General features: G+C 40.6%; 1 protein-coding gene across 1 annotated transcript; it reads right to left on the bottom strand.

Moving 5' to 3' along the window:
- Positions 1-242: 242 nt before the first annotated feature.
- ptprc (protein tyrosine phosphatase receptor type C) lies at positions 243-27,167 on the bottom strand. The gene is given in 34 exon segments (XM_071346396.1): positions 243-1,279; positions 1,546-1,681; positions 2,779-2,945; positions 3,453-3,575; positions 3,698-3,832; positions 4,149-4,282; positions 4,665-4,755; positions 4,964-5,113; positions 6,109-6,244; positions 6,389-6,546; positions 7,170-7,295; positions 7,494-7,591; positions 7,782-7,818; positions 7,989-8,065; positions 8,723-8,813; positions 9,048-9,157; positions 9,393-9,427; positions 9,675-9,783; positions 10,049-10,109; positions 10,808-10,908; positions 10,910-11,029; positions 12,059-12,214; positions 12,402-12,539; positions 12,718-12,843; positions 14,873-14,995; positions 15,199-15,444; positions 15,713-15,949; positions 16,064-16,093; positions 16,304-16,588; positions 16,681-16,809; positions 16,948-17,010; positions 17,329-17,457; positions 17,707-17,730; positions 26,868-27,167. Coding segments are annotated over 34 exon segments (4,281 nt in total). The 5' UTR covers positions 26,932-27,167; the 3' UTR covers positions 243-943.
- Positions 27,168-27,885: the final 718 nt, after the last annotated feature.

The raw sequence follows: 27,885 nt of genomic DNA, 5'->3' as shown, positions 1-27,885 counted from the left end.
TGGTTTAAATGGCTTAGGCTACTTGGTTTGAGCCAGTTTACAAATTTGCTCTGTCAGTTAGCAGATACTGTTGTCCAACGTGATTTACAATCAACGCTCAACGTAAATATTTTCTTCTGATCAAAGCGTCAGGCCAACTGCTCACTGCCTTTTCACAGCAAGAGGAAGGAGGTGGACATGGTGTACCAACAGCTGAGGGGCAGCAGCCTAAAACTCTTTAGAACATTTTGAATTCACTGTGAAACGTTTTTGACACTCCTTTATTTCAGAACAAAAGTACTGCTTATTCTAAATTAATATACGGGTTTGATTTACGCTTAAGATAGTACAGAAAATAGCTAATCTAATATTAAAATGACAGCCTCCACTTAACTATTTATCAATATATACTAAAAAGCTTAAAAAAAATAAGAAAGAAATCTGTAGTTTGAAAACAGCAATGTAGTGCAAAGTTTGCCATTTACTTTGCTTGTCAAAATAGCACGCAATTTCTAACACAGTTTACCCTACCCCGAATACGTATTTAGGGCTCTATTCAAACCATATCGCTGAAGCGTTACAGATTTCGTGATCGAAATGTAAAGGTCATTTCCAATTGAGCCGACATATTACAGTGAATGCCGTCTCTGCCAAAACAGGAATATTTCCTTACAAAAATGTAGTTTGGCTTTTTTGCTGAAGTTCCGCGATACGGATTGAAAAAAAAGCCCTTAGTTTGAACCTGAAAATACGCCAAGTCATAATTTTACAGAAATAAAGCTATAAAAATCCATTTCAAAACACATGTTAACTTCAAATGAAAGCTTTACATGTATAATACATTCAAGGAGTAATTAAACCAAGTACCAACTCTCCTATATCCCTCTACTGACCACTGAACACTAACACTGTAAAAGGCACTGAAGTACTAATATCCCATTCAAGCGTCTTTATATAGGTTCTGTCACACCTCCAGGGTGACAGCGGGGCCGTTACTAGCCCCCTCCAGAGGGGTTTTCTCTGTAGGGCTACCTGGCTCTTTAGCCTCATCCTCATTGCCCTCTGCTGCAGCACCTGCTTCTTTTCCTGCCACTAAGGGAGTGCTCTCTATCGCCTCCTTCACCACCTCTGCCCCCTGCTGGGTGGCTGTGGTAGCGCTGGCAGGCTGCTCTGCCTTGGTCTCGTTGACGACCTGGATGGAGTCAGCTGCTGCAGCTGGGGCGGTGGCTGGCTGCTTCACTTCCCCGTTCTGAATAGGAAACGATCCCTCCACGGCATCATACAGAAACTGGTACTGCTCCTGACAGGGTGACAAACACAGAGACAGACAGACAGCGGTGAGAGAGAGAACCATACCAACACTCACCCTTTTAGGGACAATCCTCATTGAGACTGTGTCTGAACTAGATGATAAGATACCTTGAAAACAAACCAATAGATAGTCCTACTGCATTTGGCATTTGACCCATTTACGACCTTGTACATCATACACACAATACAATGTGGAAATGTGCAACAGTATTTCTTCAGACCAGGGTACAGTAGGCCAATGTGTGTCCTACTTACCAGGCTGTGGATCATGCCTTGCCTCTCCTTGCGCAGAGCCTTGGCCACCTGGAACACGTCTACCAGTTTCTCTGTCTCAGCACTGTCCATGATGTTCCACAACGCACAGAAAATCCCAGAGCGAGACGAGCCATCACTGAGAGAGGAAAGAGGGATGGAGGACATTGACTCAGTAAAGAGTAGGGCATTGACTCAGTAAAGAGTAGGGGATTGACTCAGTAAAGAGTAGGGATTGACTCAGTAAAGAGTAGGCATTGACTCAGTAAAGAGTAGGGGATTGACTCAGTAAAGAGTAGGGGATTGACTCAGTAAAAAGTAGGGGTTTGACTCAGTAAAGAGTAGGGATTGACTCAGTAAAGAGTAGGGATTGACTCAGTAAAGAGTAGGGATTGACTCAGTAAAGAGTAGGGGTTTGACTCAGTAAAGAGTAGGGGTTTGACTCAGTAAAGAGTAGGGGTTTGACTCAGTAAAGAGTAGGGGTTTGACTCAGTAAAGAGTAGGGCATTGACTCAGTAAAGAGTAGGGCATTGACTCAGTAAAGAGTAGGGCATTGACTCAGTAAAGAGTAGGGCATTGACTCAGTAAAGAGTAGGGGATTGACTCAGTAAAGAGTAGGGGATTGACTCAGTAAAGAGTAGGGGATTGACTCAGTAAAGAGTAGGGGATTGACTCAGTAAAGAGTAGGGGTTTGACTCAGTAAAGAGTAGGGGTTTGACTCAGTAAAGAGTAGGGCATTGACTCAGTAAAGAGTAGGGCATTGACTCAGTAAAGAGTAGGGGATTGACTCAGTAAAGAGTAGGGGATTGACTCAGTAAAGAGTAGGGGTTTGACTCAGTAAAGAGTAGGGCATTGACTCAGTAAAGAGTAGGGCATTGACTCAGTAAAGAGTAGGGGATTGACTCAGTAAAGAGTAGGGGATTGACTCAGTAAAGAGTAGGGGATTGACTCAGTAAAGAGTAGGGCATTGACTCAGTAAAGAGTAGGGGATTGACTCAGTAAAGAGTAGGGGTTTGACTTAGTAAAGAGTAGGGGATTGACTCAGTAAAGAGTAGGGGATTGACTCAGTAAAGAGTAGGGCATTGACTCAGTAAAGAGTAGGGCATTGACTCAGTAAAGAGTAGGGCATTGACTCAGTAAAGAGTAGGGGTTTGACTCATCTTACAAGTCCAGATGCCTCCAAGAGTAGGCAGACATGTAAACAATGGCTAGAAGGGCTCTGAGACTGTGACTCACTTGCAGTGGACCACAACAGGCAGGATCCTCTCTGCCTTGCTGTTGCCATAGCCACAGGTCTGCTTGATGTTCTTGATCATGTCTGTCAAATCCTGAGGCTTCTCTGGGAGTTCTCGTCCCGCCCACTTCAGGAACTGGTACTGTTTCACCTGCCGACTGTCTTTCCTCTGTAGGGACAGGATGTTTGTTTCTTTCTTCTTCAAATCACATTTTATTGGTCACATGCGTCGAATACAACAGGTGTAGACATTACAGTGAAAAGCTTACTTAAGAGCCCATTCCCAACAGTGCAGAGTTTTAAAGAAAAGTAAGACAATTTTTTGCTAAATAAAAAAGGAAATAGTAACACAACACAAATAATAACGAGGCTACATACAAGGAGTAACAGTACTGAGTCAATGTCCAGGGGTACAAGGTAATTGAGGTAGATGAGGTAATTGAGGTAATACAGTATATGGGTTACACCAAGTCGAGTTCAGGTTCACTTTATTTACCTTTCATAATATTTTCCATGGTCTTTCTTGGATTCAACGATCAATATTAAAACAGTGACAAAGTTGACACAAACACATTTAATTTACTTAAGTTCTTAATGAAGAGATTTTTTTTTTTAAGTTGGAGGAGAGTTATCTCATTGTCTGACGTACGTGGGAACAGCCCTAGACATTCCCTACCTTAGGGTGACGGATTTGGATACTGCGAGTGGTGTACGCTGGGAGGGTTTCTGTGGCCTTCAACTCCACCTCGATTTCCCTGAAGGTTTTCTTCTCATCTCCCCAGTACGCTGAGCAGAACTCCTACGCACGCAGAGAGAAACACCGACTCACTCAAACAATACATCCACACAATGCATTAGAATAGCACTGCTGTATAACAGAGGTTCTTAGAACCCTCCCCCCCCCTTTGTTGTGGGACCCACCTGGTCTCCCTCTGTGAGGTCTGACAGCATGACGATGGTTTCGACCTTCTTCTGGAAGACCATCTGCCAGAAGTCTCCTGTGGTGTCGGCCAGAGGGCCCTGGGCTGCTATCAGACTCCTCTGACACCAGTAACCCTGATTGAGATGAACATACTTTAAATGATTCACAGGATTCAATCCCATTTTGCTTTGTCGGCTATGCGCCATTTGAAGGTAATTACCTATTGAGCCATCATATGCAGCTTTTACCGTGAATGCGGTCTGACAAAGTGTGATCTGATTGAATCCTGCCCCTAGTTTCAGTTAGATTTAACACATATTTATTATAATGCAACTCATAATAATGCTAACGGGTGAAAATCCTTTTGAGTGAGATCCCTTTGTCTCACATCCATAATCTTGTGTTTTTTAAATTACTTAACGTTTCTAAAATGTAAAATGTGGTATGTACATCTATCTGTGTGGCGTTGATGTATTTGGTGGACTCCTCATCCTCTTCGTCAGAAGAGGCATCATCATCGTCATCATCGTCCTGGTCATTGCTGCTCTCATCCTCTAGCTTCACCAGAACCCTGTTGTAGTCGTCTGATTGGAATTGATTCAAATACCAGTCAGTTTTAGGAAGTGAAACTTATCTGAGGAACTCTTCAAGGAAGAATTCTTAAAGTGAAACTGACAGCGTTTTAGCAACATGAAATCGTATTAAATTCAGTTCATATACACCCCAAGGAAGAATGACATCTTTAAAAAAAATATGGTCATTTTCACGTTTTCATAAATTCATAGAATGTTTGGGAATGACATAGTAAGACATTTTGTGAAGATTTTATGGAAATATAGAGTGAGAAAGCGGGCCATTCTTTTGGACAATTAATAGAACTAAACCTAAATGTATTATTGTTATTATTATTATGATTATTATCAACAAATGATACTGGATCTGGATCTGGCTGAACGCTGTACTCACATGGAATAACAGAAGAGGAGCGATTTTTCTTCTTGTTCTCCTCGTTGATCCCCGTGTTGAATGTCCGCCAGTTCTTGTACCGTGGAAGTCTCTACATCACAGAACGGTCAGAGAAAACTAGTTGAGTAAGAAGTACTCTGATAACACTTTTATTACATAGGAAAGACGGGAATGGAACAGTGGATGGGAAGAAGGGAAGAAATGACAGAGGGAGGCAAGAATGGATGAAGGGACAGGAAGTAATAGATGAAGGCACAGGAAGTAATAACAGAAGGAATATGTGAATAAGCTAAACTGACCTGGAACTCTGCCTCCAACAGAGTAGGCTCGTTACTGGGGTCTCTCTGTTTGAGCGTGCCCAGTGTTGGGTGCAGCTCTGCCAGGGAAATCTCTGTCTCTCCAAACTGGTTGTGTTCTATCAGAGCCTGATGGATCAGGATGTACTGAGCCTGACCGGACAAACAGGTTAATACACATGTTAATACTACACACCTTAATACTTAATAATACACACATGTTAATACACAACTTAATACTTAATAATACACACATGTTAATACACAACTTAATACTTAATAATACAAACAGGTTAATACACACCTTAATACTTAATAATACACACAGGTTAATACACACACTTAATACTTAATAATACACACAGGTTAATACACACATGAATACTTAATAATACACACAGGTTAATACACACATGAATACTTAATAATACACACATGTTAATACACACATTAATACTTAATAATACACACAGGTTAATACACACATTGATACTTAATAATACACACAGGTTAATACACACCTTAATACTTAATAATACAAACAGGTTAATACACACATTAATACTTAATAATACACACAGGTTAATACACACATTGATACTTAATAATACACACGTTAATACACCCATTAATACTTAATAATACACACATGTTAATACACACATTAATACTTAATAATACACACATTAATACTTAATAATACACACAGGTTAAAACACACGTTAATACTTAATAATACACACAGGTTAAAACACACGTTAATACTTAATAATACACACAGGTAAAAACACACATTAATACCTAATAATACACACATGTTAATATACAAGTTAATACTTAATAATACACACATTAATACTTAATAATACACACCGGTAAAAACACACATTAATACTTAATAATACACACAGGTTATTAATATACACGTTAATACTTAATAATACACACATTAATACTTAATAATACACACCGGTAAAAACACACATTAATACTTAATAATACACAGGTTATTAATATACACGTTAATACTTAATAATACACACATTAATACTTAATAATACACACAGGTTATTAATATACACGTTAATACACACACATCTCATAGTCTGATGGATAGAAACTCATAGTCTGATGTGATGACAACTTACCTCCACCTGAACCATGAGGCATCTCTGGCGCCGGAGCTTGACCACGTATCCGTAGATGTCCACTCTGCCCTCAGCCTCCAGCCCCTCCATCATGGCATCGATGCCCATGTAAGTGCCTGTTCTCCCCACTCCAGCACTGCACAAAGTAGTATGGTCAAATTATGAACAATCACTTTAACACAAATATCTCATTCTGGACACAAAAACTCCCAACAGTATAGAAAAAAAATACACATTTTGAATAAAGAGAGTACAAAAAATGTAAAGTAGAATCCTCTACCTGCAGTGGATGACTATGGGTCCACTGAAGAGGTTCTTGAAGGCGTTGACGCGTCGCCTCAGCTTCAGCAGGAGGTGTGGCTCTCCTGGCACACCGTGGTCTGGCCAGCTGGTGAACTGGATGTGGGTCACCTCCCTCTCTGCACTCTTCTCCCTCTTCTACACACACACACACACACACACACACACACATACACATACACACACACACACACACACACACACACACACACACACACACACACACACACACACACACACACACACACACACACACACACACACACACACACACACACACACACACACACACACACACACACACATACATACAGGTGTAGGATCTTAATTTGACCAGTTTCTCACAGCAGGAAAATAATCCTGCAGCAACAGGAAATGTGAATTATTGTGTGGATTATAATTAATGGACATTTTTGTAGGGGTTGGTGTATTTTTTTATTCGTGCAAATTAAGTCTGACATTTTAAAGTGGAAATTACAAACTTTAAAAGCCTTTTTAAAACTCAAATACAAGTTTGCATTTCCTGCAACAACAGGGTGATCAAATCAAGATCCTACCCCTGTATAGAGGTGCATGGGGTGACCAGCCAACTTCATACCATTAGATCTTAAATCTAATCAGACATTCAGTGACTTTGATCTATAATTTTAGTTTATTTTTGTCAGTTGTGACAGAGTATCTTTATCAAGAGAGTAACTACCGTGTTTGTGTATTTTAAAATAACAGATATCGCTGTATTAACCCTGTGAATATTGACTCACGTTGGTCAAGCTGAGGTGACGGATGATGTAATCGGGACAGTGCTCTTCTCTGTTCAGCTTCACAACAAACTCCTCAAAGATCTCCACCTCTCTTTCAGGAGACGGCCAGTACTGGGCGCACTTGTTCTACAGGGTAAAAACAACACAGAAACAGTTAAATGTCATAGGAAATTATCTTCAGAGGACGAGCTGTCTTTTCCTGTTGTTCTGGTTTGAGCTAGCCGTGGGTGTAATCGAAAGGAAGCTCTGCTTTGCAAACCCAAGCAACATGCACACAAGCGTGTTAAGCGTTTAAACAGAACAGTTTTACTGTTATTTGCTTACCCTGTTACTCTCTTCACAACGTGTTACCATGACGATGATAGAGGACTGTTGCTCCCAAACCATCCTCCAGAAATCCCCCACTGTCTCTTCCTTGGGACCTACAACACACACACACACACACACACACACACACACACACACACACACACACACACACACACACACACACACACACACACACACACACACACACACACACATTGCAGAATAAAGACGCAATGCCAACACAACACTACACGATTCAGTGTGTAAAGATAATCCTCCTCAACAGTAAAAACAGCACTTTACCTTGAGCTGCGATGTACTTCTTAGACTCCTTGAAACCCTGTAATGAAAGACAATTTAGCACAGCGCACAATAGGTACAAAATAAGTTGGTATCATTACTAATGACTATGTATTGTAATCACTATATATTTACTATTTTACCATGTAGGTAAATTATGAGATAACATGAGGACTGTTAAAAGAGAATAACCAAACAAGTGTTCCTTACGTCAATGAAGCTGGCGTTGATGTAGTCACAGCCAGTCTCTCCATTACCAGTGGTCAGCTGGACACGGTTGTAGTCGTCTGATTGGACCGAGACATAAGGAAATATCATCACTGATCTGAGAGGAGCAGTGTTCACATAGGATAATGTGTTCTGCCTTGGGACAGCAGTGTTCATATAGGATAATGTGTTCTGCCTTGGGACAGCAGTGTTCATATAGGATAATGTGTTCTGCCTTGGGACAGCAGTGCTCATATAGGATAATGTGTTCTGCCTTGGGACAGCAGTGCTCATATAGGATAATGTGTTCTGCCTTGGGACAGCAGTGTTCATATAGGATCATGTGTTCTGCTTTGGGACAGCAGTGTTCATATAGGATAATGTGTTCTGCCTTGGGACAGCAGTGTTCATATAGGATAATGTGTTCTGCCTTGGGACAGCAGTGTTCACATAGGATAATGTGTTCTGCCTTGGGACAACAGTGTTCATATAGGATAATGTGTTCTGCCTTGGGACAGCAGTGTTCATATAGGATCAGGTGTTCTGCCTTCAGACAGCAGGGTTCATATAGGATAATGTGTTCTGCCTTGGGACAGCAGTGTTCACATAGGAAAATGTGTTCTGCCTTGGGACAGCAGTGTTCATATAGGATAATGTGTTCTGCCTTGGGACAGCAGTGTTCACATAGGAAAATGTGTTCTGCCTTGCGACAGCAGTGTTCACATAGGACCACTTACATGGGAGGATGTCCACGTAGCGGTTCTTGGGCTGGTTGCAGGACTTCTTGGCCTCTCTGACCGAGTTGCGGCTGAAGATCCTGGGGATGCTCTGTAGGGAGAGATGGGATCTGTGAGCTGAATGGTGGAATCACTGGACCTGAGGTTAAGTGTCTGGGAAACATACAGTAAGTATCTGCCCTAGAAATAGACTCAACACATCACGAAAGAAACAGTAAATCCAGAGTAATTTACCATTTGATTTCTAACCTTCCTTTGTGTGTGTCTTTTCCTAAGTGGCTAAGACTGCTGACTGGCCAAGGGGTAGTGGGATTCTAACATTCACCTGAAACTCCTGAAGGAAAAGACGTCCCTCGTCGGCGATTTTCCTCTTGTAGGCGTCCAGAAGCACCTCAGATCCGATTGGCTCCACGTTCAGCAGGTTCTCCTCATCACCTAGGAAACACCAATCAGTGACAACCCCCACGTACAGGAACAGGAAGCGATTGTATATTTTTGAAAGGTTTTAATGGAGAGAGTTCAAAGGGTAGACAAGTCTATAGTCTTGCAACAGTCCTAGGACATCTACTCATTCAATTGATGGAGTTCAGCAAGAGTGTGTCTCTATGCACTTAAAGTAGATGGTGAAGAGCGTCTCAGTCGGATCAAATTTGAGGAAATAGTCACTTACTTGGCTGAATCAGCTCAATCTGTTCATCATTGTCGCTGTGGAACAAACAGTAATATCAGAGGCTCTCTTTCTTACCAAAAAAGGAGAAGATAGCAGATCTACTGTACGGTTGAATACCATCCTCTACAGTATAATCTACAGCACCAAATAGCCAAACTAGAATGGATCTAACGAAGCGACTACGTACACAGCTACCTCTTGAAATACAATCTGAAGGTAATCTGTAAGCCTACTGTAGCATTTGGAGACTTCCTGCCAGACTGGGACTGACTAAATACTCACTTGGACTTCTTGCGCTGCAGGATGTAGATCTTGTAGAGAACAAAGAGGAGAGCCAGAGACGTCAGGACGATGAGGAACACAAGGAATCCAATCACAGCTTTGTCATTGTCTGAAAACAGATGAGAAGAGTGGTAAAGGGACATTTACACAACAATGTAATGGCAACACTGAATGCTGTTAAGCCTACCCTGAATGTAGGGAGGAGGAGTGACAAACGGCTACTTGGTCATACAGTTGATCAAAGTCATATTATTTTGTTAATAGGAGTCAGAGAAAGGTAATATTCATCCAAAGCGTATCATTTTAATCAGTCTGACTTGAGTATATTTATTGCTGGCTTCTGCATAAGATTCTGGAAATGTAAAGCTACTTACAGTGAGTAGTAATGTGTGTTTTTGTTGGTTCACTCTCGTGTTCCCCATTGTCTGTAACGATCTGAAAAAAGGAGACATTCTATATGATCCATCCACCACAATAGTTCCTGGTCCCCACAAACCCACTGGGTTAACAGGAACACACTCGAATCAAGCCTGGGTTTACAGGAACGCACTCTAATCAAGCCTGGGTTAACAGGAACTCTAATCAAGCCTGGGTTAACAGGAACGCACTCTAATCAAGCCTGGGTTAACAGGAACTCTAATCAAGCCTGGGTTAACAGGAACGCACTCTAATCAAGCCTGGGTTAACAGGAACTCTAATCAAGCCTGGGTTAACAGGAACGCACTCTAATCAAGCCTGGGTTAACAGGAACGCACTCTAACCAAGCCTGGGTTTACAGGAACTCTAATCAAGCCTGGGTTTACAGGAACGCACTCTAATCAAGCCTGGGTTAACAGGAACTCTAATCAAGCCTGGGTTAACAGGAACTCTATTCAAGCCTGGGTCAACAGGAACTCTAATCAAGCCTGGGTCAACAGGAACTCTAATCAAGCCAATACTCTCTTTAATGATCATCCTGACTATGTGAACACTTTACCCGAGAGACATAGTGGTGAAACACCATTTCTACATCTTCTGTTTAACTCATCTACATACAGTACATAGAGCGTTTCATTCAGAAGTATCTAACGCAACGATATATTACAGCACAGTCAATACATTAGGTTTTACTGTATGAATGTTGAATAACGTACCTGAACTGTGTAGGTTGTTAAATAGCTGAGGTCCTCAAATGTAAAACTGCACGTTGTATTTTTTCGTGTCTTATGAAGACCAGACGCAGTGATCGTTGCAATCGTTGCATTGTACAACATTCCCTTTCCCCTCCACTTCTTTGGCTCTGATTGCGTCACATTTAATGGTAAAAGCATTATTCTGAGTCAAATTCACAGTCTGGATGACCACCATATCAGGCACTGTTGAACACAAACACAGGCCACAGATTACATTATGGTCATCCTGTTCACCAACAGATTGCATGTAGCGATCTCATGTACATATCATACTCTATGACTTTGTCCCAGATCACTGCAACATGTTTAGAGACATAGCTGCCATTTAATGCAGTGACTTCTTCAATAACTGCACAGCTGCCATTTAATGCAGTGACTTCTTCAATAACTGCATAGCTGCCATTTAATGCAGTGACTTCTTCAATAATTGCACAGCTGCCATTTAATGCAGTGACTTCTTCAATAACTGCATAGCTGCCATTTAATGCAGTGACTTCTTCAATAACTGCATAACAACATTTGCTGCAGTGACTTCTTCAATAACTGCATAACAACATTTAATGCAGTGATTTCTTCAATCACTGCATAGCTGCCATTTAATGCAGTGACTTCTTCAATAACTGCATAGCTGCCATTTAATGCAGTGACTTCTTCAATAACTGCATAGCTGCCATTTAATGCAGTGACTTCTTCAATAACTGCATAGCTGCCATTTAATGCAGTGACTTCTTCAATAACTGCATAACAACATTTTCTGCAGTGACTTCTTCAATAACTGCATAGCTGCCATTTAATGCAGTGACTTCTTCAATAACTGCATAGCTGCCATTTAATGCAGTGACTTCTTCAATAACTGCATAACAACATTTTCTGCAGTGACTTCTTCAATAACTGCATAGCTGCCATTTAATGCAGTGACTTCTTCAATAACTGCATAGCTGCCATTTAATGCAGTGACTTCTTCAATAACTGCATAGCTGCCATTTAATGCAGTGACTTCTTCAATAACTGCATAACAACATTTTCTGCAGTGACTTCTTCAATAACTGCATAGCTGCCATTTAATGCAGTGACTTCTTCAATAACTGCATAACAACATTTGCTGCAGTGACTTCTTCAATAACTGCATAACAACATTTGCTGCAGTGTCTTTGAAGTTGATGTAGTTCTTAACGTCTATGAATGACATGAAATACAGTATGATGCACCTACCTCCAGTATCAGTCTCGATTGGTTTTAGTTCTTTTGCAGATATGATGATGGTATTATTCTTGTACTTTACTGGCTTTATAGAGCAGGTATAGTTTGTGTACGCATCCAGGCCCTCGACGACACATTTCTGTGTTTTAGTTTCGTTGCAAACTGGAACTGAAAGAAGAGATGAATAAAGCGTAGAATTAACTATCTCTATTTACTATCTCAACTAATGTTTCATATACATGTGTATATAATTAGCGGAAAATTAAGAAAAAGAGAAATTAAGAATGATCAATTTAAATATTGTGGTAGAATATTTATTTTGGTCATAGACAGGAATTTAGATTGTGTATCTTACCATGTTTATTAGGTTGACAGCAGCAGTTGTATGTGAGGTGCAGAAGGTCAGAGCGTTGGCACTTATTAGTGGACGGTTCCCATTCCAGACTGATGGAGCTATTTGTGGATTCATTCTTCTTAACATTTATGACCACATCTGTAGGATACAACAGTAGGAATTACACCAATAAGCAAACTGAAGTGATATTCAACAGCACCAAATTGTTGTGTGTGGCTGCTATTTTTTTTTTAAAGATTTTAACATGCCATTCGAGAACATACTAGCAGTAGTAGGACTGTAAAATAAAGGGGTACCAAATCAATGTTGAACTTACCACACTCAATCCTAAATGAAGTGATATTTTCAATTGTTCTATTGCCGTGGTCAATACGTCCGGTACAAGTGTAGTTTGTGAAGGGTTCCAACTGAGACAAATTCAAATTGTTGTTGTTGCTTTGTTCTGATGGAGGGAAATAAGAAACGCATACATTTTAATCATCCATTTTGTAGAACTGTCCACTATACGGTATACATCTATTCTATAGAAAATATTAAATCAATAAATAGTATCTTATCACATATATTAATGCAGATTAGTTATTTATTCCCGTGCCCCCTCAGCACAGCAGGACATTCAAAACCACCAGCGTGGTTTTCATTCAGTCCCTTACTGACCTTAAATTAGTGCTAAATGTTAACAAAACCAAGATTATGATGTTATAAAATGTATCCTAAAGATACCTGCGTATCTGCACCTTTAAATGAGCCCAAATTGAGCAAGTACCCCCATTATAAGTATTTAGGTATTTGGATTGATGACAGCTGGCCTTTAAAGCACATATTGAAAAATAAAAAAATAAAAAAACAAAATTAATATTGGCTTCCTGTATAGAAATAAATCCTGCCTCACTTTTGAAAATGGGAGGAAGATTGTTCAAGCCTCTCTTCTCCCAGTATTTACAGGGATATAATCTCTATACAGTGCATTCGGAAAGTATTCAGACCCCTTGACTTTTTCCACATTTTCTGAAATGGATTAAATAGTTTTCCCCCCTCATCCATCTACACACAATACCCCATAATGACAAAGCAAAAACTGTTTTTTTGAATTTTTTGCAAATTTATTAAAAATAAGAAACTGAAATATCACATTTAAATAAATACTCAGACCCTTTACTGAGTACTTTGTTGAAGCACCTTTGGCAGCAATTACAGCATTGAGTCTTCTTGGGTATGACGTTACAAGCTTGGTACACCTGTATTTGGGAAGTTTCTCCCATTCCTCTTCGCAGATCCTCTCAAGCTCTGTCAGGTTGGATGGGGAGCGTCACTGCACAGCTATTTTCAGGTCTCTCTAGAGATGTTTGATCGGGTTCAAGTCCGGGCTCGGGCTGGGCCACTCAAGGACATTCAGAGACTTGTCCCGAAGCCACTCCTGCAATGTCTCTCTTGGCTGTGTGTTTAGGGTCGTTGTCCTGTTGGAAGGTGACCTCCCCAGTCTGAGGTCCTGAGCGCTCTGGAGCAGGTTTTCATCAAGGATCTCTCTGTACTTTGCTCCGTTCATCCTGTCTCGGAGCTCTGCAAACAATTCCTTCGATCTCATGGCTTGGTTTTTACTCTGACATGCACTGTCAATTTTGGGACCTTATATGGACAGGTGTGTCCCTTCCATTGAATTTACCACAGGTGGACTCCAATCAAGTTGTAGAAACATCTCAAGGATGATCAATGGAAACAGGATGAACCTGAGCTCAATTCTCATAGCAAAGGGTCTGAATACTTAATACTTATGTGGAAAAGGTCAAGGGGTCTGAATACTTTCCGAAGGCACTGTACATGCAGCAGCCTTTGTTTTAAAACATTTCAATTTTCACTGAGCCCTGCGTTTTATCTCTGGATAAAAGTTTTGTACACATCATTGCCTTTTATACAGTTCTGTTGGCTGGGAGTCTCTGACTACCAGAAAGGCCTAACATTGGCTACTATTTGTATATAAAGCACCTCCAGAAACTCCTATACTACCTCACATTACTTCTAAATATGAAATCCAGTAATTATCAGACTCAAGGTCAAGAGTGGCTGGTTCTAGAGGTTCCACGGGTCTCCTCTGAGTTGGGGAAGACTGCATTTAGTTACAGTGCCCCTTGCTGCTGGAATGACCTTCAAGTCACTTTAAAACTTGATTGTCTGGTCTCAGAGGGTCAGTTTAGGACTCTGATGAGGAACGTGTTAAATGAGGACTGCATCTGTTCTGATTGATATATAGCTTGTGTCTATTGTTCCCTTTTGAATGAAATGTAACTGATTTGTAATGTTGTAATTGTAATTTTGTAGAATTGTATTGAAATTATCATGCTTGAGTTGTTGTTCTCAGGGCATCAAGCGGAAATGGGTTAGCCTGGTTAAATAAAGGTTCAATAAAAATAAAATACAAAGGTAGATAAATCTGAAAAACATTATTGTGTTATGAAGTATGCTTCTCTGCTTACCCTGGCAGGTGTAATTAATGGCTAAAATCCCTTTACAATTCACTGGCTCATTTTCCCACTTTATTTCTGCAGGAAGACGTTCAGGCCGTACCAGGACAGTTTTGTTGGCATTTAGGAAACTTTCTGTTAGAGAAATTAAACAATGAAACATAATGATCTGAAAGCAATAATAGTAACTTTATGGTTATGTAAAACTTTAAAAGAGGTACATCAACTTGATCAAATAGAACATAATTTGACAAATCTTTATTTTCCCTTTCCCTATTTTCCTTATGGCACCACAGTTTGTAACTGGGGCTGAATGCAACATAACAGAACCAACCTACCGACGGGGATGAGTTTTGTTTTGGTAAAGTTGGCACACGTCTCTGGAGGAAAGGTTGTATTGACTTCTGAGCAGAAGTCGGCCGGTCTTAGCTCAAAACATAGCGCATTGGATTTGTCTCCGCATGTGTGGGATCTCATTTGGGATTTCTCAAGGCCGTTCGGAGTTGCTTCACTGATATCCCAGTCACTCAAATAGCAAATAGACCCCGCTATGCAGTCAATGTCTTCCACAATGTCGTCTTTTTCTGCAAAGGAGTAACCATCAGAGCTATATGTAGAGGTGTAATCGTTCTACATCCACCAATAGGACAACAGTTATCTCCAGTCATAACCTTCTAGGTGGTTGTCTAAACTAATAGGAATCCTTTGGAATTTCAATTGTGGTTCTTTCTCATGATTGACAGTCTTGAATCCAAGGAGCACCTTTTTTAAATATTCACTCTCTAACATGTGACATTGCGTTATTCCTGATGTATCATTCAAACAGTGTAATGCTCAGTGTGTTTGACATACCCAATTTCCAAGTGGTCAGAGTTCTGTTTCCTTCAAGTTCACATCCAGGCTGAATCGTTGTCAAATTGTATGTCCTGCAAGGCTTCAATGACACCACAATAGTGGAGTTCACCGGTTGATGCTCAACAGTCATGTTTTGTCCTGATTCATCCTGGTACGATATGTTGTATGTGTTGGAGGTTGAGGCCTTTAAATCAATCCGAAAGCCATATTTGACAGGCTTGACCGTGTATGTACCTATAAGATTAAATGAAAAGATTGATCATTATTTATTTATTTATTTATTCAGGTGAACTATCCCTATCATGCATAGTCTTAGATTGCATCTCAAACCAAAGAATTGGAACTCACACTTTGGCGGTGTTGGTTTAGTCTGGCTGCCTGAAAGACGGAACAGACAGGTGAGAATCCACGAGAACAACGTTACATTACAACATCACAACATTCCATTACAACATCACAACATTCCATTACAACATCACAACATTCCATTACAACATCACAACATTCCATTACAACATCACAACAGTAGGAGAAACATGATCTACTATCAATGGACACAACACAGCATCCCATGGAGGAGAGGCCAACCTGTGGGGATAGCTGTAGTGGAAGTCAGGGTGCTTGCAGGTGAGGTTTGGTTGTGGATGGGTGGAGTGCTTGTAGGCAAAGATGGAGATGGAGAGGTGGAGTTGTTTGTAGTCAAAGATGGAGATGGAGAGGTGGAGTTGTTTGTAGGCAAAGTCTGGGGTTGAGAGGTGGAGTTGTTTGTAGGCAAAGTCTGGGGTTGAGAGGTGGAGTTGTTTGTAGGAAAGGCCTGGGTTTGGTTGAGGGTGCTTGCAGGGTCAGAAGTGCCTGTGCTCGAGTCGCCAGTTGCTATAAAATAGAGAACGACACACTTTTGATGTGAGACAGAGACAATACATTTTACAGCATTAACAGACGTTAATGCAGGAGGTATACATTACCGTTGGAGAGGGTAGCTTGGCTTGATGCCTGAGTGATGATGTTTGAGGTGGGGGTAAGCGAACTGAGTGTAGGTGAGCGGGTGGTAGGGGTCGTCGTGGTGATGGTGGTGGTGTTTGGAAGTAAGGGGCCTGATACAAATCATCTCAGTTAGAGAGAGAAATCACAGTAAATAACAACCAACAACATGATGTGATCAGCTCCTGGTATTACTTATTCTCCAACAGATCCAGCATGTCTCTATGAGAGATGCTGCTGAGCAGGTTTACCTGTGGAGTCGTTTGCTTTCTTGGCGGATTGTGTGGTTAGAGGAATGGAGATGTTGCTTTTGTCTGTGGATAAAGGTGACAGAGTGAGTGCTGCAAGTTTCTTCTGATGAGAGTGGAGGCAGGAGAGAAGTGAGTGGATAGTTGGTTGTTAGGTTGTTTGATTGGTTGACTGATGGAGGCTCAAAACTACAATGCTCTTGTTCTTATTCTGCACTTACCAAACCATGTTTCCTCCGTGACATAAACAGTGTGTTCAAAATCACCACAACTGACATTTCACAACTGACACTCTGACTTCACCTTAGAGAGAGAGAGAAATCAAACATATCACTGATGTAAACGGAGGTAGCCTACACCTGGACACTCCAGTGTAGTATTTACCTTGGTCAGCTATGGGTGGAGAAGTGGCTGAGCTGGATGCTATCTGAGAGTTTAAAGGTGCGCTGGGAATGCTTGGGGGTATGCTGGTGATGGCTACTGTTGTTGGTGTGGATGTTGCTGCTGTGGAGCCTTGGATGAGAGAGTGAGAGTGAGAGTGAGAGGCTGAGGTGAAGATTTTACCCCATAGAGCTAAATGTAGAAGCATCGGATCTCTATGAGGTTGACCAACTTTGGAGCTGGCCACCTTGTTGCTGCCTCTGAGCATTAATGTGAATAGCACCTGCAATCATGCAATGGTCACCTTCAGATGTGGACAAATCATGACTGATTCTGGGGGTTAAAGACATGAATTAGAGAATAACTTTAACACCAACTGACCTGTCAAAGTTGTATCACCAACACCTAAAAAATGAGAAGAAAATTATAGTTTTGTCATTGTCACTTTTACATTCACACATTTAAGTCATCATCAAGGACTTATGGCCAACATTACTATCTAACATCACATCAATCTGAGTAATTATTTATCTGAAATGAACTGCTATAAACATCGACCAACGTTGTATTTGATCAGATTCATCAAGCACGTAACTTCCTCCAAGGCTCCTGTATATCACAGGAGGCTGCTGAGTGAAGAACGGCTCAGAACAATGGCTGGAATGTAGAAAATGGAATGGTATCAAACGCATGGAAGCTCTGTGTTTAATGTGTTTCGACACCATTCCATTCATTCCGTTCCAGCCATTACTATGTACCCGTCCTCCCCAGTTAAGGTGGCACCAGCCTCCTGTGGTGTTTAAATTGACTTCCTTACTGCTCGTAGCTAGCCGGAGAGGAAAGGGCGTTGTTAGCAGTGGTGGTTTGTGTGCGAGTGTGAGTGTGGCATAACCTGGTAGCCATGGTAACTCGGAGCAGCGCGAACACTCCATTTCAGCATCCGACCACAGTTTCCTGCTTCGCATCAAGCCCAGAGATGAGAACCCAATCCCCTTTCTGTTCTAAGAACAGCAATCGTTCATCTTCAGTTTTGTCACAACTGCAGATGTACAGTATGATATTTGACTATAATGCACACAGGTGTGAACGCACCAAGGCTCTTGACCATTTTAAATATATATATATATATTCTTTTTTTTACGTCACATGAGATAAGTATGAAATGTGCCAGACCCAATTACACCTTTAAGGTCTGGTCTACTTTGAGATGATTTGTGCTGTTAACTGTGTACTGTATTTCCTGTAACCCAAACCCTGAGCTTCTAAGGCAAAATGTAAAAAGCAGCGACTTAAAATGTTTACTTCCGCATTTCAATACAATTAGGTTGTCACAATGTTTCAGCATACACTTGCTTTGGTTTGACTTGACCTGCAAGTATTTTCCTATATAGGCCTCATACAAAACAACACAAAAATGAAACAGAAAGAAAGCACTTAGAGCTATAGAAGTATTCAACCCAAAATAAACTGCTATAACATTGTGTTTCTTTTCCATTTTAACAGAGACCTACAACAGAAATGAGAATGTGACAGAGGCTGCTTGAACAATAATTAGACTTCAGGAAGTGCTTTTTTTGTTTGTTGCTGAACTCTGGTTTCTGTGTTTTCGTGTTTCCAAGGGAGATGGGTGCACCCTGCCCTGACATTTTACTGGTCCGCCCACCCAATGAAAACCTGGTCAGATGCTGCTGTTGTGACTGGCTGGTGATTCTTTTTGTTACTTTTCACACTACTACACCTCTTCAGTATTGAAAGGTGTTACTCTCAGTTTGTGAATATGTAACTGAGGTAGTGGGTGAACTACATCAGAACCATGGTTCATTACCACCAGTGAGTCTGCTATCAAAGTTTGATTGCAGAAGTGAAATGTCTTCACACATCCAGTGTAGCTTGTTTGCAGTTGCGTTTGAGACAACAAAGAAATCGACCATCAAGAGGAAGCTATGCGTTTACTTAATAATGGAGAGCTGGTTGCTATGTACTTTGCATAGAGGCTTGTGGGGGTTCTGGTAGCTCGTTCTCATCAATGGCAAGATGGCCAAGGCGAGGTGTCATAAAGTGATAAAGATGGCCATGGTGGGGTGTGATAAAGTGATAAAGATGGCCAAGGCGAGGTGTGATAAAGTGATAAAGATGGCCAAGGCGAGGTGTGATAAAGTGATAAAGATGGCCAAGGTGGGGTGTGATAAAGTGATAAAGATGGCCAAGGCGAGGTGTGATAAAGTGATAAAGATGGCCAAGGCGAGGTGTGATAAAGTGATAAAGATGGCCAAGGCGAGGTGTGATAAAGTGATAAAGATGGCCAAGGCGAGGTGTGATAAAGTGAGAAAGATGGCCACGGTGGGGTGTGATAAAGTGATAAAGATGGCCAAGGCGAGGTGTGATAAAGATGGCCAAGGTGGGGTGTGATAAAGTGATAAAGATGGCCACGGTGGGGTGTGATAAAGTGATAAAGATGGCCAAGGCGAGGTGTGATAAAGTGATAAAGATGGCCAAGGCGAGGTGTGATAAAGATGGCCAAGGCGAGGTGTGATAAAGTGATAAAGATGGCCAAGGCGAGGTGTGATAAAGTGATAAAGATGGCCAAGGCGAGGTGTGATAAAGTGATAAAGATGGCCACGGTGGGGTGTGATAAAGTGATAAAGATGGCCAAGGCGAGGTGTGATAAAGATGGCCAAGGCGAGGTGTGATAAAGTGATAAAGATGGCCAAGGCGAGGTGTGATAAAGTGATAAAGATGGCCAAGGCGAGGTGTGATAAAGTGATAAAGATGGCCACGGTGGGGTGTGATAAAGTGAGAAAGATGGCCACGGTGGGGTGTGATAAAGTGATAAAGATGGCCAAGGCGGGGTGTGATGAAGGCTATCTCCCCCAATCTCTCTCTCAAAATCTACATTTAAACCATTTTAAATTCAGGCTGAAACACCACTAAATGTTGAAAAAATATAATGATGTGAAAACTTTCTTCAGAAAATATTCTCACCCCTGTATATATAAATATATATACAGTGACTTCAGAAAGTTTTCACACCCATTGATTTGTTCCACATTTTATTGTGTTACAGCCTGAATTTAAAATGAATTAAATTGAGATTTTGAGTCAGTGGTCTACACACAATACCCCATAATGTCAAAGTGGAATATATATTTTTAAAAATACAAATGAATAACAAATTGAACGTTTAAAATGTTTTTACTCAATGAGTATTCAACCGCTTTGTTATGGCAAGCCTAAATATATTCAGGAGTAAACATGTGCTAAACAAATCACATAATAAGTTGTATGGACTATGTGTACAATAATAGTGTTTAACATGACTTTTAAATTACTACCTCATCTCTGTACCCCACACATACAATTATCTGTAAGGTCCCTCAGTTGAACAGTGAATTTCAAACACAGATTCAATCACAAAGACCAGGGAGGTTTTTCAATGTCTCGCAAAGAAGGGCACCTATTGGTAAATCCATTTTAAAAAAGCAGACATTGAATATCCGTTTGAGCATGGTGTTATGAATTACACATTGGATGGTGTATCAATACACCCAGTTACTACAAATATAGTTGCCAGAGAGGAAGGGAACTGCTCAGGGATTTCACCATGAGGCCAATGGTGTCTTTTATAAAGTTTGTTTAATGATGTGATGGGAGAAAACTGAGGATGAATCAACAAAGTAGTAGTTCACAATACTAACCTAAATGACAGACTGAAAAGAAGAAAGCCTATACAGAATACAAATATTCTAAAACATGCATCCTGTTTGCAATAAGGCATTAAAATAAAACTGCCAAAAAAGTGACAAAGAAATGTACTTTATGTCCTGAGTAAAAAGTGTTATGTTTGGGGCAAAACCAACACAACACATCACTGAGTATGATCATGTTAATTGGGGCAAATCCAACACAACACATCACTGAGTATGATCATGTTAATTGGGGCAAAACCAACACAACACATCACTGAGTATGATCATGTTAATTGGGGCAAAACCAACACAACACATCACTGAGTATGATCATGTTAATTGGGGCAAATCCAACACAACACATCACTGAGTATGATCATGTTAAACGCTATTATTGCACAGAGAGATTCCATGCAACTTATGAAGCAAATGTTACTCCTTAACTTATTTAGGCTTGCCATAAGAAATGTGTTGACTACTTATTGACTCAAGACATTTCTGCTTTTCATTTTTTATTAATTTGTAAAAATTTCAAAAAACACAATTCCACGTTATGGGGTATTGTGTGTGAATACTTTCTGAAGGCACTATATATATATATACAGTGCATTCGGAAAGTATTCAGACCCCTTGACTTTTTCCACATTCTGTTACCTTACAGCATTATAAAATTGATTAAATTGCTTTTTTTCCTCATCAATCTACACAAAATACCCCATAATGACAAAGCAAAAACAGGTTTTTGAAAATGTTTGCAAATGTATATAAAAATGTAAAAAACTGACATACTTTATTTACGTCAGTATTCAGACCGTTTGATATGAGACTCCAAATTGAGCTCAGGCACATCCTTTTTCTATTGAAAATGCTTTAGATGTTTCTACAACTTGATTGGAGTCCACTTGTGGTAAATTAAATTGATTGGACATGATTTGGAAAGGCACACACCTGTCTATATAAGGTCCCACAGTTGACATGTACTTGTCAGAGAAAAAACCAAGCCATGAGATCGAAGGAATTGTCCGTAGAGCTCCGAAACAGGATTGTGTCGAGGCACAGACCTGGGGAAGGGTACCAAAAGATGTCTGCAGCATTGAATGTCCCCGAGAACACAGTGGCCTCCATCATTCTTAAATGGAAGAAGTTTGGAACCACCAAGACTCTTCCTAGAGCTGGCTGCCCGGCTAAACTGAGCAATAGGGGGAGAAGGACCTTGGTCAGGGAGGTGACCAAGAACCCGATGGTCACTCTGACAAAACTCTAGACTTCTTCTGTGGAGATGGGAGAACCTTCCAGAAGGACAAACATCTCTGCAGCACTCCACCAATCAGGCTTTTATGGTAGAGTGGCCAGACGTAAGCCACTCCTCAACAAAAGGCACATGACAGCCTGCTTGGAGTTTGCCAAAAGGCACCTAAAGGACTCTCAGACCATGAGAAACAAGATTCTCTGGTCTGATAATACCAAGATTGAACTCTTTGGCCTGAATGCCAAACGTCACGTCTAGAGGAAACCAGGCACCATCCCTACGGTGAAGCATGGTGGTGGCAGCATCATGGTGTGGGGATGTTTTTCAGCGGCAAGGACTGGGAGACTAGTCAGGATCGAGGGAAAGATGAACAGAGCAAAGAACAAAGATCCTTGATGAAAACCTGCTCCAGAGTGCTCAGGGCCTCAGACTGGGGAGAAGGTTCACCTTCCAACAGGACAACAACCCTAAGCACACAGCTAAGACAACGCATGAGTGGCTACGGGACAAGTCTCTGAATGTCCTTGAGTGGCCCAGCCCGAGCCCGGACTTGAACCCGATTGAACATCTCTGGAGAGACCTGAAAATAGCTGAGCAGCAACGCTCCCCATCCAACCTGACAGAGCTTGAGAGGATCTGCAGAGAAGAATGGGAGAAATTCCCCAAATACAGGTGTGCCAAGCTTGTAGCGTCATACCCAAGAAGACTTGAGGTTGTAATTGCTGCCAAAGGTGCTTCAACAAAGTACTGTAGTCTTGAATACTTATGTAAATTTGATACTTTATTTGTAATACATTTGCAAACATAAAAAAACTGCTTTTGCTTGTCATTATGGGGTATTAACGTAGATTAATGAGAATAAAAAATTCAATAAAAATGTAGAATAAGTCTGTAACGTAACAAAATGTGGAGAAAGTCAAGGGATCTGAATACTTTCCAAATGCCCTGTATGCTTCAGAACCCAAACACGTCTTGATTGTTGACCAATGACTAGTCACCGGCATTGGCGCGCAAAGGTGAACGCACATATCCTGATTAGTGACTAGAAATAACTGGATTCATTTCCTCCAGTTTTTCCTGGCAAACAGAGTTGGCCTATGTTTATCATCCGTATAAAATACAGTTAGTCAATCTACTACAGACTCATCTCTGCCAGAACATGGAAAGCCTAATGTATTGAGTTGAACTTTTAGTTTTTTGTTTAATATTGACTTTCATTTGCAATCTTTTGCTTTTAAAGAGAAACTATTTCAGTTTATCATTGAAGTCAAAGACAAGTTTTCCCTTGATGTTAAAACATTACTATGACTTTAAATGTGATATTGTACTTTGACTTTAAATGTGATATTGTACTTTGACTTTAAATGTGATATTGTACTTTGACTTTAAATGTGATATTGTACTTTGACTTTAAATGTGATATTTTACTTTGACTTTAAATGTGATATTGTACCTTGACTTTAAATGTGATATTGTACCTTGACTTTTTTATTAAAACAGTATGTCATTGTATATTTCATTTGCCGATTTGATTGACCATTTTCAAATTTCAGATGAGACTAGTTTGGCTGCCTAGTGACTTACAAGCTTTGTACCATTCCTTTTTGGGTCATTGTTGGTCAAAATGTCAGCAAGACCACTGGGATACATGATAATGGCAACAAATGGAGTTGGTTTGGATATAGTAATGGCAACAAATGGAGTTGGTTTGGATATAGTAATGGATAAAGTAATGGATATAGTAATGGATATAGTAATGGATGTAGTAATGGATGTAGTAATGGATAAAGTAATGGATATAGTAATGGATATAGTAATGGTAGGCAACAGTCTTTCTTAAAATGTTCTATTTTAACTGGAATTGTATTGGTCATTATTGTCATTGTCAATAAGTGCAGCATTTATTCCAGTTCAAAATAGTCTTGCAAAACACTTTACTCAGATGGTGCTGCTTTCCCGTCTTTTTCTAATATTTGCTCAAATTTAATTTTTTTGGGGGGGTGTCCTTTTTTTTGTTTGAGCACCCCATAAAAAGGTCTATGCACAGCCTTGCTCTCTCTCTGTCTCTCTCTATAATTTACATTTACAGATAAGATGTCGGTCTGCTAAGCCTCATCCCCCTCTTCACCACATCCCCCTCTCCTTCCTGAAACACTGTTTTAATCATACAGCTCTATGAACATTTCAACACCACTTCTTCATTTCAAAGGCTTCTGCTTTTCTCAAGGCATTTTCTTAAGTTCCATCTCAGCCACGGCCGGCGCGCTCATTAGGCAGGAGTAGGCCATCGCCTACGAAGGCAGATTGACGAGGGTGTCATTTACTGAGCTAAACTCACCAAGATGCACCTCCTACAACAATACCTCACGTAATTCTGCCCCCAAAACAATGACAGCTTTTTAGTTTTGCATTGATGCCGTCCTGTGATAAGCACTATCCACTTTGTCAAAGGTAGGGGCACAAAATATTTTGCTTGTCCACTCCCAGCGCGCCTCTCCAGGATGCTGTTGGAGAGATGCATTGCTGCGGGACTCCACCAACGTTCAGTCAAAAAAATGATGTAACATAAATCACGTAGCAGACATAGTATACGGTAGAAAGAGTATGTGGCCTTTTCTGTAGCCTACAGGCTGGAGATGAAATGGATGACAATGTAATGAGACAGACACTTTTTACATCATGCGGGTTTCTCCAGATCAAATAGCCTAAACTAAAGTACACCCAATCAAATAAAAATTGTGCTGTCATGTTAACAAACAACATATCCTAAAACCAGGACAGGTCAAAGTAAAATGGGCAATATGGAATGGACAATCTCAACTGTTGTCCAGGAGTTTCACCTCATTGTCATGATCAGTGGTTTCAAGTTTGTATCCTAAAATTTTTGACAATCTGACAATAGCGAAAAAATAAAATACTTCTGCATTTCCCACTGTGTAAACACATTGCAAATAGGCTCACAATAACTCCAGATAAAGTTGGGTAGCTGATATTCATAGCTTAAATAGCCAAATTGATTAGTTACAGGAATCAGGATTAATAAAGCCAACGCCACGGTCTGTTTTACAAAATGGTGGGCCTACCACATGGACGGGCATTCATAAAATTCCATCGTGGCCGGCACGGTAGGATACACCCCACTAAGCACGAGCCGTCTTTTTTTCTTATATTTTGTGTTTTAAAAACAGTAGGGTTACCACATAGATGGGCATTCTTAAAATAGAATTTCAGGCAATACTGTAGGCTACACCTCAGTAAGCATGGGCCGACGCCTTTTGACTTCTTCTTTTGGACCGGCCTGACTTCCATGTCCACGGACATTGATTTTTGGTAAGGTCCAGACCAAATCTATATCAATAATGTTTGGTTCAGATTTTGTCCAGTCAGGACTAGTCTTGATTTGTCTCAAAATAAATCAAGGATATAAATGACGTATTTTCATTCAGGATCAAAGCTGAGCCTGATTTCAACATCTGGGAAATACATATTTTCAACTGTCATTCAGAACCGAAATTAACCTGATTTCAACATCTGGAAAATATGTTTTTTTCAACGTCCTGGAAAATATTTATTTTAAACGTGTGGAAAACACATCTTTTCACCTTTCATTCAGAAACTAAATTGAACCAAACTTCAGCGTCTGGAAAATATATATTTTAGACCTCTTTTCAACTTAGTTTTGCTTACTGGGGCGATTCTAGTTTTGCCGGTGCATTTTTTGGTTTCGCCCAGTGTGTCAGAACGGCAAGGCCCTGATCTCAGCTATAGCTATACCAGGAAGTGCAGACAGGCCGCTCAAAATGGAACACGGAAGTGGTTGAGCTGTGATCTGTCTAAAAAGAACCCCATATCTAAACTCTATGTGTCTTACTGCAGCTGGTAGAAGTACATTCTACATTCAGAACATTCACTTGTATTGGAGATTCATGCTAAATATACACAAACAAGGGTGCACTTTTGCACACAGAGCAAGAGGTTTTGAATGTATCATTGTTGCACAGTGAAAGGCAGCTATTAGTTTTAGATTATTACTTAGATGTTAAGTCTCTGATCTAGATATATATCCAATCACTGAATGCATTTTAGTGGACCAAGTTAAGAGTAAGAATTTGACTAATCACTAACCAGGTGTGTCCTTTCTCTGAGGGGGAACATGAGGGGACCAACTCAGCAGACTCCTCTTTAAAAACTAGTCCTCCAGGTGATGCCCACCCAGACAGTTTAGAAGGACTTGACAATCTCAGAGTTACTCTATTCCAACTCACTTTTAATAGTTAAACCTAACAAAGTTATTTGCAATTTGAATGGTCTGGGGAAAAAAGTATAGCATATCCTGCTTGAACCACAGCCCTTTAATCACTCTCTCAAACATGATTGATCCATTGTCAACATTAGAAATGCCTGTAGAAAAATGCCTCAAGTAAATTAGATTTTATCAAACTTATTAAATGCAAATCTTACACTCTTTGAGTGACCGCATCGGGATACATTTTCTATAACAATTCCATGTACTTTATTGGTGAATTTAGGCTCCACAGCCCTGTCACCATTAAAGGGATAACAGCCCTCCCATCAGCCCCATCCCATGGGTATCATACTGTACTTACATATGGCCAGCTCTATGAGCCCAGTACACAGCAGCAGGATCTTCAGTCCATAGAGACCTGCCATGTCCAGGAGCGACGATCACTCTACCCAGAGACCATACGTCCTAACGGTAACGCCAAAAGAAACGCTTACAATTTATCCGTCGTATTTTCAACAAAACAAAACAAAAAACAACGTTGAAATTGTGTGTATTTGTCTTTACGTATGTCTTCCCTCCGGTCTTATCAGTGGACACAGCTTCCTGAATGTGTTCCCCTAACCCTAAACTCGCCTCTGGTCCCTCAGCGCTACGCGACAAGTGATGTCACAGCTAGCTGAGACTCTGTACTTTACCTTATTTTACAGGAAGTCCCATTTCATCTACGCCACACATCTCCTTCCCTCCACTTCTGCACTTTCCTCTAAGATGCACAGCATCAGATACATACAAAATACACATGTTTGTTTAGTGCAGCCTGGCTTTAAGTGTGTTTAGACATTTGCCTGATCTTCAGAGAAGGAGAGAGCATGGTCTCACAGTGAGACATGGCTGATTTGTCCGTAAAAGTATTAAACAAAAGGTTTTTTGAACTCACAAACAAGGATTACTTCCGTATAACAGAGTTCTAAGTGTTGAATAGTGTCGTTGGTCCTGTGTGGTTCAGTTGGTCTAGTATGGTGCTTACGATGCCAAGAGTCATGGGTTCGATTCCCACTGGGTCCACACATACAAAATGTATGCACACATGACTGTAAGTTGCTTTGGATAAAACCGTCTGCCAAGTGGGATATTAGTTTGCTCTGTGTGTTTTCACACAAAAGCAATTATTACTGACACATAATGTTTTTGACATTTCAACTCCTGTTGTGGCCCGTTGTGGATCTTTTGACAAGTGCTCTACTCGTTTGAAGTGACTGTCATCTTAGCTGCTGGTGTGGGTAGTTATACACTTGGGACTTCGGGGTCTGTGACACATCACGAAACCTGTTGTGGTTTCAGCATTTTATCTCTTCGTCTGACTTCTCCCCACTAGTTGA

The sequence above is a fragment of the Salvelinus alpinus genome, chromosome 16 (genome assembly GCF_045679555.1).
Source record: "Salvelinus alpinus chromosome 16, SLU_Salpinus.1, whole genome shotgun sequence".
NCBI classification, from domain to species: domain Eukaryota; kingdom Metazoa; phylum Chordata; class Actinopteri; order Salmoniformes; family Salmonidae; genus Salvelinus; species Salvelinus alpinus.
Note: the sequence above shows the minus strand (reverse complement) of the source record. Positions and strands in the feature narration are given on the sequence as shown.